The sequence below is a fragment of the Salmo salar genome, chromosome 11, assembly GCF_965601325.2.
Source record: "Salmo salar chromosome 11, fSalSal1, whole genome shotgun sequence".
NCBI lineage: Eukaryota > Metazoa > Chordata > Actinopteri > Salmoniformes > Salmonidae > Salmo > Salmo salar.
The window spans coordinates 15,424,819-15,440,943 of record NC_138301.1 but is presented as its reverse complement, the minus strand read 5'-3'; the positions used below and the strand labels follow the sequence as shown (position 1 = coordinate 15,440,943).

At 46.9% G+C, this 16,125-nt stretch overlaps 1 protein-coding gene across 3 annotated transcripts in view; it reads left to right on the top strand.

Annotated features, from left to right (window-relative positions):
• Positions 1-12,047, top strand: part of LOC106562045 (coiled-coil domain-containing protein 102A) — an 80,637-nt gene extending 68,590 nt beyond the window's left edge. For all 3 annotated transcript variants that reach the window (XM_014126581.3, XM_014126580.3, XM_014126582.3), the window contains exon 9: positions 10,599-12,047. In XM_014126581.3, the coding sequence (XP_013982056.1) occupies positions 10,599-10,728 (130 nt within the window). In that variant the 3' untranslated portion in view covers positions 10,729-12,047. The remainder of the gene's footprint in view (positions 1-10,598) is intronic.
• The last annotated feature ends 4,078 nt before the right edge of the window (positions 12,048-16,125 follow it).

Here is a 16,125-nt window from a genome sequence, read left to right as displayed (position 1 = left end):
CACACGCACACACACACACACACACACACACACACACAACGCCTCATGGAGCCCTGACCTGGAACAGTGAGGGAGTCAGGCCCCATCAGGTACCTAGTAGGACACGGTACTGTATGTGGATGAACTCGCTCAAACCACATTAACCCTGATGCACGGGATGTAGCTGGATAGAAGTGGGAATATTAATGCTTCTAAAAAATGAAATATTAATGGAAGAAGGATTTTGAGATTTAGTGGTTGTCCACTACCTCTCCTATGGGTATTAAACTATCCTATCACTCCTCTCTCTTTCTGTCATTTCTTTCTCTCCCATCTTTTCCAGCCATATGTAATGCTTTCTTTGATCTCTCTCCTCTGGCTCTTTAAAGGGATAATGTGACATTATGACAATAAATCCCTTTTTTCTACTCACCCAGAGTCAGATGAACTAGCATACTAGCTGTTCCTGTAGACTTTCAGTGATTTCGCAAGCGCTAGTTAGCAATGGCTCCAGAAACGACCTACACCTTCCTTCAAACTGCACGCAGAGACATAATGAGTTCATCTGAGTTCATCTGATGAGTTCATCTGACCCTGGGAAAGTAGAAAAAAGTAATTGCCAAAATGTCTCACTATCCCTTTAACCAGGGGAATAGTTCCCACCACATCCCAGCCTGTCTGTCTGAGATATAAATAGTCTAGTGGTCTCCCAGCTCCAGCCCAGTCTATGATCATAAAGCTAATGTCTAAATCAATACCTCAGACCAGGCCAGGTGATCCGGGAAAACCTCTGTTGCATTCTGGGACAGCCAGTACTGTGTGTGTGTGTGTGTGTGTGTGTGTGTGTGTGTGTGTGTGTGTGTGTGTGTGTGTGTGTGTGTGTGTGTGTGTGTGTGTGTGTGTGTGTGTGTGTGTGTGTGTGTGTGTGTGTGTGTGTGTGTGTGTGTGTGTGTGGTGGGGAAGGGGTGGTTAGTGGCCCAGCCTACCAAATGCTTATTTTACTGTAGCTTGTTAAAAGTCCATCCTTCACATCGATTTATCAATCAATCCTCTGTGGATCGTCTAATCCTGTGCACACACGCTCAATGCCACACGCGCGCGCACACACACACACACACACACACACACACACACACACACACACACACACACACACACACACACACACACACACACACACACACACACACACTCCACATAGGCCATACACACATGACCTTTGGCCCCCGGGTTTGTTAACAGGCCTAGGGTCAGTGGTAAGATAATTGCAGACGGCGCTGAAGCGTGTGGATATAATGGCCTGGGAGAAATGGAGAGGGAGATAAGAGATGAACACAACAGAGAGACATACAAACAAACAGACAGACAGACAGACAAAGCTAGCCACCATGAGAAAGGTCTCTAACAATGGGGGGGCGTGTCGCCATGACACTGTCAAAACGTTGTTAAAACAGAACGGTCCTGATCCGGAGGGGTGGTGATGTCATGTGAGGCATCTTTACACCAGGATCTGGCCTTTACGTTTTGTGATACTGTGCCGCTCCAATCTGTCACACTGGACATAAACAACTAGCCACTTCTATGGCTGAGGTGTAGGCCTATTCTACAAAGCAGAATCAATGATTTAGCCAGCTAACTTGCATTCTGAAATGACTTTTAATTTCTTTGAAAAATAAGCTTGAAATGGGCATGGTCTAATTGATTCAACATCCAAAACAACATATCTAAGTTTAACTTCCTTAATGAACCATAAAATCAATAGTTATTCATGGTTGTTTATCAAAGTTAGCTGGCTAACTCATTGATCCTGCTTTGTAGTGTCCCCTCTGGTCTGAAGACTGACAGCTTAATGGTCCACAAGAACTTTTCAGGATAATGTGTGCATGTGATGGGAAATGCATGTGCGTGTGGTAAGAAAGGATGTTTTTCTTTCTGTGTGTTGTGTCATTTCTGGTGGACCGGCAGGACGTTCAGATCTCTCTAAATACTCGGCACTCTGAAGGCAATTAGAAAGTGGATCAAATGAAGCTTCTTCTTTTCTTTTGATTTCCCTTCACTGTAGCAGGCTTGTCTGTTTAGCGCAATCAGGGGGCCAATTCAGACTTCAAAATGTGACGCAGGTTGTGGAGCACCAACGACAGTAGCAAAACTCTCTGGCTGAACAGTGAGAGGCTTTAACACGCACAGCTTCCATTTAGAGCAGTGGATGTTGACAGCAGGTTGTGTGCGCTGCCATTTGAAGTTCTCCTCTCGGCTTGTATGTTTTCCGAGGAGCCGCCGTTAGTGGGTTTAACGTGATCTGAGAGGTAGTTATATAACAGAAGAGAGGGAGTAGGAGAGGAGGATTAGAAAAGAGAGGGAAAGCGAGGGGAAAAAAATAACGTTGGCTTCGTCTATAGATTTAAGATGAAGGGCTTAGAATTGTATTGGTATTTGAGATCTTTCCAACCTTGATTTCTCTCTCCTTTCAATCTAACATATAGCCTTCGTACTGTATATTCCCACAGTGTGTGCCACATTGCTATTTGATATTGTACCAGCTGTGAACAGACAGAAATAACACATTAGCAGTTTAGCAAGGCTGTTGGCTTTATAGATTAGATTGATTTGCGTTCATGCATTTGTAGCGGAGGCTTTGTTGTGGAAGATGTTGTGGAAGCAATTGGGCATGAGTTTGATAAATTAATTATAGTAGCAGCATGAAAATATAGACTACCCACTGGGCACAGACGCATTTTAATTGTTTAGTTTTGATTTCATTTCTGTTGAGTTGTCAACTAACGTGAATTCAACGTGAAATCAACAAACCATTTCATGTCATTGGATTTAAGTTTAAAGTTGTGTGGGAAAAATGGGAAATTCCCCTACGTTGATGACTTTTTAACAAATCACATTTATGTTTTTTAATGACATGGAAACAATGTTGATTCAACCAGTTTTTGCCCAGTGGGTATCATTTCTATATCTCCCCCCACCCCACCCCCCTCTTTCTCTCTCTCTCTGTCTCTCTCTCTCTCGCCCTCTCTCTCTCTCACCCTCGCTCTCTCTCTCTCTCACCCTCTCTCTTTCTCTCTCTCTCCCTCTCTCACTCTCTCTCTCTCTCTCTCTCTCTCTCTCCCCCTCTTGTCCTTCAGATGTACTCTCTGACACCTTAAAATGGCCTTGCTAAGTGTTTGGGCAATGGAAAAGCTTTTAGTCGTTTAGTGGGTGACTGTGGTCAAAACACTATTATGTGTAATTTAGCGCCATTAAAAGGATCTCTGTTCCTGTCAGTGAGTCCCCCCAGTAGACTAACATGGCCTGGGAAACAGAGAGGGTCAATCCAGGCCTCTGGCACCATCATACTAGCCTGATTCCACATCTGTTGGTATTGTCTTTCTAACTCCTGTATATAGTCAATGACCACAGACATTGACAGGACAGCACAAACAGACCTGGAACCAGGCTAGCATTACACCACAGAGGATGAGAACAGAGAGCAGTAAATGGGGTGGCAGCTCAGATACTGCTTCTTGGAAATAGTTAACATAGTATATTCTGTACTTGCCAGGGTTTAGTTTTCCCTATAGCGGACATATCGTAGAGGCTGATTCTCTCTACCTGGTTGAATAATCTAATTTGACGCAGAGTGATCCCAGGCTGTGTGGGAGGCTGTGTTCTTTCTCTTTCTAAACTGAGGCTCAGTTCACCCTGGAGCCATTCTAGCCGTGCGTCATCACAACACACACAGCCGCGCACACTACTGCAGGTCCACTGCGAACTGGCACGCCAATCTATCCTGCACATTTCTAGAAATAGTTCAACTCTCACATCATAATAACATGAGTGGTTGTGTAGTTTTAATAAGGATTGTGTTTCCTTTGCTGGTTGAGCTGCAGCTCAGACCAGGGTCATCTATAATTGAGGAGGGAGTGGATTCATTATGTGAAGCTGTGTTGGGTCTTTGATGTGCAGAGTGAGGTGCTGAAGCCTGCGGGTGAGATGGCCCCACAGAGCCACCGTGTCACATTAGTGTCACTTTGTCTCCCAAAGGGATGCTGCATGGGGCACAGCTCAACACTCGCACTGAACAATCACTGAACACTCACACGGAACAATCACTGAACACTCACACTGTACACACACTGAACAATCACTGAACACTCACACTGAACAATCACTGAACACACAGCTCAACACTCACACTGAACAATCACTGAACACACACTGAACACTCACTGAACAATCACTGAACACTCACACGGAACAATCACTGAACACTCACACGGAACAATCACTGAACACTCACACGGAACAATCACTGAACAATCACTGAACACTCACACTGAACAATCACTGAACACACAGCTCAACACTCACACTGAACAATCACTGAACACACACTGAACACTCACTGAACAATCACTGAACACTCACACGGAACAATCACTGAACACTCACACGGAACAATCACTGAACACTCACACGGAACAATCACTGAACAATCACTGAACAATCACTGAACACTCACTGAACAATCACTGAACACTCACACTGAACACACACTGAACAATCACTGAACAATCACTGAACTCACACTGAACACTCACACTGAACACACACTGAACACTCGCACTGAACAATCACTGAACACTCACACTGAACACACACTGAACACTCACACTGAACAATCACTGAACACACAGCTCAACACTCACACTGAACAATCACTGAACACACACTGAACAATCACTGAACTCACACTGAACACTCACACTGAACAATCACTGAACACTCACACTGAACAATCACTGAACACACAGCTCAACACTCACACTGAACAATCACTGAACACACACTGAACAATCACTGAACTCACACTGAACACTCATACTGAACAATCACTGAACACTCACACTGAACAATCACTGAACACACAGCTCAACACTCACACTGAACAATCATTGAACACACACTGAACACTCATACTGACCACACACTGAACACTCACACTGAACACACACTAAACGCTCACTAAACACACACTAAACACACACTGACCACACTAAACACACACTGAACACTCACACACTGAACACTCATAGTGAACACACTGAACAAACACTGAACACTCACACTGAACAATCACTGAACACACAGCTCAACACTCACACTGAACAATCACTGAACACACACTGAACACTCATACTGAACACTGAACACTCACACTGAACACACAATGAGCACTCACACTGAACAATCACTGAACTCACACTGAACACTCACACTGAACAATCACTGAACACACAGCTCAACACTCACACTGAACAATTACTGAACACACACTGAACACTCATACTGAACACACTGAACAAACACTGAACACTCACGCTGAACACACAATGAGCACTCACACTGAACACACACTGAATGTTCACTAAACACACACTGAACACTCATACTGAACACCCTGAACAAACACTGAACACTCACACTGAACAATCACTGAACACACAATGAGCACTCACACTGAACACACACTGAATGTTCACTAAACACACACTGAACACACACTGAACTTTCATTAAACACACACTGAACACTCACACTGAACACTCACTAAACACACACTGAACACACTCACTCCTCTATTGCTGGTATTGTTGCCCACTTGAATAATGTCACCGACTTTCAAGTGTGTAGAAGTTTCGAATGTTTACTTTTCTTTTTTTTTTAAATCACAAGACAGACAGGGCACATCAGACATGCTGCCTATATCATCACTAGGTCTCCTTCTGACTATGATCATTAGTCTCTGTATCACAAATATGTCAATTATCATTCTCTTAAAAAGGATATAAACTTGTACTGAACACCTTTACATTATAAAACAGTGAAGAAGTGATACTATGGGCACATTCACATTTCCACTCATATTCGAGGTTACAGAATATGTCATATCTCACTGTGACTCACCACCTTGCCAGTTGGCTAGCTAGACACTCGGTTAGTATACAACACAGTAGGTGTATTTCTCTGTATCTGGAGAACTTTAAAACAAGACACTAATGTACTTGTCCTCTTGCTCAGTTGTGCACTGGTGCCTCCCACTCCTCTTTCTATTCTGGTTAGAGCCAGTTTGCGCTGTTCTTCAGAGCCAGTTTGCGCGTTCTTCAGTTTCTTGGCAATTTCTCGCATGGAATAGCCTTCATTTCTCAGAACAAGAATAGACTGACGAGTTTCAGAAGAAAGTGTTTTGTTTCTGGCCATTTTGAGCCTGTAATCGAACCCACACATGCTGATGTTCCAGATACTCAACTAGTCTAAAGAAGGCCAGTTTTATTGCTTCTTTAATCAGAACAACAATTTTCATTTGTGCTAACATAAATGCAAAAGGGTTTCTAATGATCATTTAGCCTTTTAAAATGATAAACTTGGATTAGCTAACACAACGTGCCATTGGAACACAGGAGTGATGGTTGCTGATAATGGGCCTCTACGCCTATGTAGATATTCCTTAAAAAATCTGCCGTTTCCAGCTACAATAGTCATCTACAACATTAACAATGTCAACACTGTATTTCTGATCAATTTTATGTTATTTTAATGGACAGAAAATGTGCTTTTCTTTCAAAAACAAGGACATTTCTAAGTGACCCCAAACGTTTGTGTACACGGCACATCAGACATGCTGCCTCTATCATCACTAGGTCTCGTTCTACTGATGATCAGTAATCTAAGAGCCCTAAGACCTCTGAGATCTCTTAACTGGCCTAACTGTGGCTGATATTGAGCATTAGTCAGTAATAACCACAATAACCATCTTATATCCTAAAATACTAGTCTGCTTTACAGTACCATTTGATTGTCTAAAGATATTACCCATAATAATGATATTAAAAAGGAGGGTGGCTATCTCTTATGCCTAATATTACTATGGGTCCCACAGTATCATTACTGACTGATTAGCGCCAGCAGCTCACATTGATTACTCATGAACTTGGACAGCTCATAATGTAAATCTCACTATCTGTACATTTCCAGCCAGCTCACTCACCCTCATATTCCCTGCTCTCCAGTATGAGTCAGTCAGTCAGTGAGTCCTTCAGTGAGTGAGTCAGTCAGTCAGTCAGTGAGTCCTTCAGTCAGTGAGTCAGTCAGTGAGTCCTTCAGTCAGTCCGTCAGTCAGTCAGTCAGTGAGTCCTTCAGTCAGTGAGTCAGTCAGTGAGTCCTTCAGTCAGTCAGTCAGTGAGTCCTTCAGTCAGTGAGTCAGTCAGTGAGTCCTTCAGTCAGTCAGTCAGTGAGTCCTTCAGTCAGTCCGTCAGGCAGTGAGTCCGTCAGTCAGTGAGTCAGTCAGTCAAACAGTGAGTCAGTCAGTCAGTCAGTGAGTCCTTCAGTCAGTCCGTCAGGCAGTGAGTCCGTCAGTCAGTGAGTCAGTCAGTCAGTGAGTCAGTCAGTCAAACAGTGAGTCAGTCAGTCAGTCAGTGAGTCAGTCAGTCAGTAAGTGAAGCCTTCAGTCAGTGAGTCCGTCAGTCAGTCAGTCAATGGGTCCTTCAGTCAGTCAGTGAGTCCGTCCGTCCGTCAGTCAGTCAGTCAGTCAGTCAGTGAGTCCTTCAGTCAGTAAGTGAGTCAGTCAGTCAGACAGTGGTTCAGTCAGTGAGTCAGTCAGTCAGTCAGTCAGTGAGTCCTTCAGTCAGTGAGTCAGTCAGTCAGTGAGTCCTTCAGTCAGTCAGTGAGTCCTTCAGCCAGTCAATCAGTGAGTCAGTCAGTCAGTGAGTCAGTCAGTCAGTAAGTCCTTTAGTCAGTCAGTGAGTCAGTGAGTCAGTCAGTCGCCAGTCAGTCCCAGGCAGGCAGTGGTGGCTGGCCTAGTGTTGTTAGCTATCGTAGGTTCATGAGGGCTACTGTCTAGACTAGTTGATCAGCTGTGTAACTGGGAGCTGGGCTGGTCTGGGGGCTTGGCTGGGCTCCTCCTCTCTAATGAATCCTCTATTTACCTGGATAGCCGGACCATTTACCCAGACCAGCCTCAGACGCCAGGCATTGTCTTCAAAACAAGTTTCCTGACGGTTAAGCTGTTGTGTCCTAATAAAGCGTGACAACAGATACACTGAACTTGCTACGACACAGAGGAAGAAAGGAGTTGGAGAAAGTAGAAGAGAGAGAAGGAGGGAGCTCGAGAAGGTAAAGAGACAGCGAAACAGACAGGAAAGAGAGAGCGTGTTGGTTTAAGGAATTAACTGCGTCTGCTTTTCTTTTGTACCTGTTTGTCTTTGTCATTATGGCGCAGACCGAGCCGACTGCAAACACGCAGGTAGGATTTTGGGCCCAAGTCAAGGTGATGAATCATCTCAAAATTAAGATCAATTCGGCAAACGGCTTGTTGATAAATAATTTAAGCTTTTCTCTGAGCCTCAGAGGGATTCATTACAGCTAGGCCTGATGGGAACCTTCTGCTGAATTTCAAAAAATGTACCTGGGTTGTAAAGCGCAGACCTCAGCCTTCTCTCTCTTTCTCTCTCTCTATTCCTCTCTCCCTCTCTCTTCCTGTCCCCCCGCTCTACCTCTGTAGAGATAATGTTAGTATTTCACTGTTGTCCATGTGGTATGACCACCAATATAGCAGCCTTGGCTCAGTAACTGGTCATTTCTGGCTAACTGAGTGTTACCTGGCAACGGAAGCAGCTCCATTGTGCTGGGCTTTTAGGCGATGGTGAATTAGGCATTGTTTGTTTATCTGACGCAGAGTCCTGAAATATGCCTTTGTTTACTCGCTCACTGTTGAGATCTCCACAGTGATTTTCTGGAAGAACTTTACCTTAGTTGTTGGGGGAATAATCAGACTTTTACAGGAGAAACAGAATTTTGACAACACTGGGCATTTCGAATCCCACCGCACTTTCTCCGCTATGCAATCTGGTTTCAGAGCTGGTCATGGGTGCACCTCAGCCACGCTCGAGGTCCTAAACGATATCTTAACCACCATCGACAAGAAACAATACTGTGCAGCCGTTTTCATTGACCTGGCCAAGGCTTTCGACTCTGTCAATCACCACATCCTCATCGGCAGACTCAATAGCCTTGGTTTCTCAAATGATTGCCTCGCCTGGTTCACCAACTACTTCTCTGATAGAGTTCAGTGTGTCAAATCGGAGGGCCTGTTGTCCGGGCCTCTGGAAGTCTCTATGGGGGTGCCACAGGGTTCAATTCTCGGGCCGACTCTTTTCTCTGTATACATCAATGATGTCGCTCTTGCTGCTGGTGATTCTCTGATCCACCTCTACGCAGACGGCACCATTCTGTATACTTCTGGCCCTTCTTTGGACACTGTGTTAACAACCCTCCAGACGAGCTTCAATGCCATACAACTCTCCTTCCGTGGCCTCCAACTGCTCTTAAATACAAGTAAAACTAAATGCATGCTCTTCAACCGATCGCTGCCTGCACCTGCCCGCCCGTCCAGCATCACTACTCTGTACGGTTCTGACTTAGAATATGTGGACAACTACAAATACCTAGGTGTCTGGTTAGACTGTAAACTCTCCTTCCAGACTCACATCAAACATCTCCAATCCAAAGTTAAATCTAGAATTGGCTTCCTATTTCGCAACAAAGCAGCTTTCACTCATACTGCCAAACATACCCTCGTAAAACCATCCTACCGATCGACGACTTCGGCGATGTCATTTACAAAATAGCCTCCAATACCCTACTCAATAAATTGGATGCAGTCTATCACAGTGCAATCCGTTTAGTCACCAAAGCCCCATATACTACCCACCACTGCGACCTGTATGCTCTCGTTGGCTGCCCCTCGCTTCATACTCGTCGCCAAACACACTGGCTCCAGGTCATCTACAAGACCCTGCTAGGTAAAGTTCCCCCTTATCTCAGCTCGCTGGTCACCATAGCAGCACCCACCTGTAGCACGCACTCCAGCAGGTATATCTCTCTGGTCACCCCCAAAGCCAATTCCTCCTTCGGCCGCCTCTCCTTCCAGTTCTCTGCTGCCAATGACTGAAACGAACTACAAAAATCTCTGAAACTGGAAACATTTATCTCCCTCAATAGCTTTAAGCACCAGCTGTCAGAGCAGCTCACAGATTACTGCACCTGTACATACCCCATCTATAATTTAGCCCAAACAACTACCTCTTCCCCTACTGTATTTATTTATTTATTTATTTATTTATTTATTTATTTATTTTGCTCCTTTGCACCCCGTTATTTCTATTTCTACTTTGCACTTTCCTCCACTGCAAATCTACTATTCCAGTGTTTTACTTGCTATATTGTATTTACTTCGCCACCATGGCCTTTTTTGCCTTTACCTCCCTTATCTCACCTCTTTTGCTCACTTTGTATATAGACTTATTTTTCTACTATATTATTGACTGTATGTTTGTTTTACTCCATGTGTAACTCTGTGTTGTTGTATGTTGTCGAACTGCTTTGCTTTATCTTGGCCAGGTCGCAATTGTAAATGAGAACTTGTTCTAAACTTGCCTACCTGGTTAAATAAATGTGAAATAAAAATATTTAAAAAATAAGTGCCAGTTGTGAAAAATGGAGATTAAAACCTGAAGTAGCCTTCTCACTCAAGTCCACTCACTCTTCCTCTCCTCTGTGTTCCTCTGTTCTAGACTGCGGCGGCAGAAGAGCCCGGGCCTGTTTGGGAAGATGATGTCAGCTCGGTTCAGCCCGGAGAACCCAGACGGACCGCCCAGCGACCCAGACGAAGAGGAGGAGGAGCTACAGATCCAGATCCCATGAACAAAGGAAGGACACACGGACTCTGACTTAGGGCTCTTCATTTCACACCGTGTGTGTCCCATAGACAGACAGACTCATAGTTAGACAGCTGTGATCTCCATTGACCTGGCTCATCCTGTTAGAGACAAACACTGGCACATGGTTGTCATGGGCAAGGTTGCCATGGAACCCGTCGCCACCTGTACCGGTGAACTACAGAGCTACCAGCAGGGGTCCAGAGAGAGCCCTCACTACACGACAACTGACAATACACTACACTACCACACTACCACACCCACAGTGCACTACAGTTACAAGCCACTACAGCCTGAGCCTACAGCCCTCTAGATCCCAACCATCATTACCATCACTCCAATATCTACAACACCCTCAGTGGTGAAACACTCTCGCAATCACACTGCTACCCAATCCTCAGTCTGAAACTCATACCTCCTCTTTCACCCTTCCTTCTCTTTCTCTTTGCGTCCTGAGTTCCTTCACCCAGTGAATGTTGTACAGTATCCTTCACGATGTATCAAAACACTCAAGAAAGGGATGTGATGTGATAGCTGTGATGTTCCAGCAGTGTTCTGGTAATGTTACGTAATGCGTTTGGATTCGTATCGTTAGCTGTACACACAGTTCAGTACAGTGAATGTGTTTAGCCCTCAGGTCACTGTGCTATGGGTGTGTGCTCGGCGCCTGGCACCTGGGGTCATCATTAGTTCATCAGTGTTTTGGGCTCAGCCTCAAGACAGCGAAATTCTCCCAGTATGAGGGACAGGTAGTATTCTTGGGAGAGACTGGGACTGGATATGAAGGGACAATAAGGGCCCTCCACCGCTATGTCCCCTCACCATAACCACTAAGGGACAAGGTGCTTATGTAGAGGATGGGTTCGTTAGACCTACAGTATTACCTTCTCGACATAGCGGGTTGTTCATTCTGAAAGAAACGTTGGTGGTCAATACACACATCCTTAAAGAAAACGTAGGTGCCTGGGCTGATTAAGTGTGTCCTAGAGAAGCACAGAAAGGGCCTGCACACTGCACGGTTTTGATCCGGAAGGATCTTCGTCAGGCCGAGATCCTCGTGGATGGAAACGTTGCCAATGATGTGGTAATTGGGAGCGTATTCAGTGCGCAGGCCTTTCTGTTCTGTTCATTCTGAAAGCAATAAGACATCGGCTATCACTCCCGCTTACTCATCTGCTACTACAGGGACCAAGTTATTTGTCATGGTCATGCCAATTATTTATGTTGTTGTTTTTGATAATTGATCTGTAAACCACAGTGTTTTTTTGTATCTAGCTCTATAAATGTTATAAGTGTACATGTAAACCTTGCTTTGTTTGTGTCTTTTCATGAGGGGGGGTCAGCGTTTGAAAGCCTATTGTGCCATGAAAGAAGCCCAGTATTACCTACGGTCCAAGGTGGAGGTGAATCATGAAGTGAAAGACAGCCTGATGTGTTTCCCTCAAAAACAAGACACGTCTATTTCGGGATGTGATATCTTCACTGTAACAACTGTCTTCAAAAATGGACCAAGGCGCAGCGGGAATGTGGATACTCATAGTTTAATTCCAAACACAAGTAAAGCATCCACAGGGAAAACAGTAAACGGTACTCACGAAGACAGGAACAGTTTTGCAGGCACACAACACGCAGTGCAAAAACAACTACCCACAACCCCAAAGAAAAACACACACTACTATATAGGACTCCCAATCAAAGGCAACTCAACACACCTGCCTTCAATTGGGAGTCCAATCACCCACACAACATTAAACACACAAACCCCCTGCCACATCCTGACCAAAACTAACACAATTACGCCCTCTGCTGGTCAGGACGTGACAGTACCCCCCCCCCCTCAAGGTGCAGACCCCGGAATGCACCTAAAAGAAAACAAACCCCCAAACAACAAAAAATATCCCCCTAAACAATAAGGGAGGGAAGGGAGGGTGGCTGCCGTCACCGACGGCACTGTGCTACACCCTCCCTCCCCAACCCACCTATCCTGGAGGTGGCTCAGGTGCAGGATGTGGACCTCGCTCCACCTTCGGCGTCGCCCACTTCGGTGGCGCCGATAGCTGCGCCGGGCAGACGGGCCACTCGGGCTGATCCTGGCAGACGGACCACTCTGGCTGGGCCGGAAGACATGCGGGCCACTCGGGCTGGGCCGGAGGACAGGCGGGCCACTCGGGCTGGGCCGGAGGACAGGCGGGCCACTCGGGCTGGACCGGAGGACAGGCGGGCCACTCGGGCTGGGCCGGAGGACAGGCGGGCCACTCGGGCTGGGCCGGAGGACAGGCGGGCCACTCGGGCTGGGCCGGAGGACAGGAGGGCCACTCGGGCTGGGCCGGAGGACAGGAGGGCCACTCGGGCTGGGCCGGAGGACAGGCGGGGCACCCTGGCGGATCCGGGCAGGCGGGCCGCTCTGGCGGCTCCGGGCAGTCGGGCCGCTCTGGCGGCTCCGGGCAGTCGGGCCGCTCTGGCGGCTCCGGGCAGTCGGGCCGCTCTGGCGGCTCCGGGCAGTCGGGCCGCTCTGGCGGCTCCGGGCAGTCGGGCGGCTCGGGCGGCTCTGGCGACTCTTGACTGGCGGGCAGCTCTGGCGACTCTAGACTGGCGGGCAGCTCTGGCGACTCTAGACTGGCGGGCAGCTCTGGCGACTCTTGACTGGCGGGCAGCTCTGGCGACTCTTGACTGGCGGGCAGCTCTGGCGACTCTTGACTGGTGGGCAGCTCTGGCGACTCTTGACTGACGAGGCTGGGCTGACGCACTAGACGCCTGATGCGTGGGGCTGGTACTGGACGTGCCAGCCTGGAGACACGCACCTCCATGCTAGTGCGTATAGCGGGAAACACCGGACCGTAGAGGCGCATTGGCGGTCTTGAGCGCAGGGTTGGCATCACCCCTTCCGGCTCGATGCTCACCTCGCCCTGGCACATGCGGGGTGCTGGTACTGTGCCTACCGGCCTGAAAATCCCAGGCCTCACCACAGCCCAAACCCCAAAGCACGGGACCTGTCCAGTCTGTCTCTGCCCTACAAGGGTACGGGGAGCTGGCCTGGGGCTCCCATCTCGCCCCGCCAAACAGCCTTTGTGCCCCCCCCAAAAATTATTGGGGCTGCCTCTCGGGTTCCCTTAGCTCCCTTAACTTGTCCTCCCAGAATCTTCGCTCATCCTGCCAAGTCCATCCATCCACGCTGTTCTCCTGTGGCTTCCTCCTCTTCCGCTGCTTGGTCTTTTTGTGGTGGGTAGTTCTGTAGCAATCGTCGTCAAAAATGGACCAAGGCGCAGCGGGAATGTGGATACTCATAGTTTAATTCCAAACACAAGTAAAGCATCCACAGGGAAAACAATAAACGGTACTCACGAAGACAGGAACAGTTTTGCAGGCACACAACACGCAGTGCAAAAACAACTACCCACAACCCCAAAGAAAAACACACACTACTATATAGGACTCCCAATCAAAGGCAACTCAACACACCTGCCTTCAATTGGGAGTCCAATCACACACACAACATTAAACACACACAAACCCCCTGCCACATCCTGACCAAAACTAACACAATTACGCCCTCTGCTGGTCAGGACGTGACATTCACGGCTCGGGGTAGAAGAGAAACGCCATTGATGTTGTTTAGGTCCTTGTGTTAATGATTTGGGAAACTGCTCAACAGACAAGGTATTGCCCATCAGTCTTACGACGTCTAGTCTGTTAGAGGTCTGGGTCTTACGGCTCTCCTCTCCCAGCCCTCTGTCAGCAGGATGGTATCACACAGGAAGCTTCCCAAACAGGAGCTGTTCCTCCCATGGTCTTGTCGTCCTCCTCAGGACTCTTGTGTTCTCCCACATTAAACTTTAAAGCCTGGTTTTATCTCCCTCCTTCCCTCTGCCTCTAGGTGATGAATAATGATGCAGTACAGTCACAGTGGGAGGTTTGCCAGGCATTGGTAATGTAATCCCCCTCTTCAGAGACCAAAACAAGCCACCAGTGCTTCAGGAGGGTTAGACTCTCTCATCTGCTTTACACGGTCAACTCTACTCCACCACACACAGACAACGTAGGACAGAGTAACATGGGACGCATTTGTTGTCATTGTTATATTTGTGCCAGTGCATTGACTTGAACATCCTTTGGCTGTTGTACTGTAACATAAAGTGACATTCACCTAACTCTGTAATGAGTCATATGATAGGATTGTACACTGAGTGTACAAACCATTAGGAACACCTGCTCTTTCCATGACATAGACTGACCAGGTGAATCCAGGTGAAAGCTATGATCCCTTTTTGATGTCACTTGTTAAATCCACTTCAATCAGTGTAGATGAAGGGGAGGAGACAAGTTAAAGAAGGATTTTTAAGCCTTGAGACAATTGAGACATGGATTGTGGATGTGTGCCATTCAGAAGGTGAATGGGCAAGACAAAAGATTGAAGTGCCTTTGAACGGGGTATGGTAGTAGGTGCCAGGCACACCTGTTTGAGTGTGTCAAGAACTGCAACGCTGCTGGGTTTTCCACACTCAACCCTTTTCTGTGTGCATCAAGAATGGTCCACTAGCCGAAGAACTTCCAGCTAACTTGACACAACTGTGGGAAGCATTGGAGTCAACAAGGTTCAGCATCCCTGTGGAATGCTTTTGACACCTTGTAGAGGCCATACCCCAACAAATTGAGGCTGTTCTGAGAGCAAAAGAGAATGCAACTCAAAATTAGGAAGGTGTTCCTAATGTTTTGTACAATCACCTCTTCCTCAAACCTATATGGTTGTTCATGTTTTGATGGCTGACACTGAGGTATTGGTCATGAGGTTGAGTGCAGATATGGCTGGATATCTCTGACAGTGCAGACCTCTGCTTCTCTCCGCTTTGACCTTTTCACTCTGTTCTCTCCTTTCTGTCCTCTCCTTTCTGTCCTCTCTTCTCTGCCCTCTTCTCTCTTTCCTCTTTTCTCCGCCCTCTCTTCTCTGTCCTCTCTTCTCTCTCCTCTCCTCTCTGTCTTCTTCTCTCTGCCCTCATCTCTCTGGCCTATCCTCTCTGGCCTCTTTTCTCCGCCCTCTCCTCTCTGCCCTCTCCTCTCTGACCTCTCTTCTCTCTCTTCTCCTCTCGGTCTTCTCCTCTCTGCCTTAGCTCTGTCCTCTCTCATGTGACCAGGGCTCTGGGATGGCTCTCTGATGTCCAGTGTACCGAAGACAATTCATTACAGCTCATTAAGCCCAGTGCATAAGGACAGAGGGAGAGATAGAAGCAAACAGACTGAAAAGGATGAGAAGGGGAGAGTTCTGTCTAACAGCTTTGATCAGACCATTGGAATTAGGCTGGGAAAATTCCAAGCTATAGACTGTTTATCAATACCAACCATTTGCAGGTTGGGCTTTGGTGTCAGTTAGTGAGCAGAACATACTTTT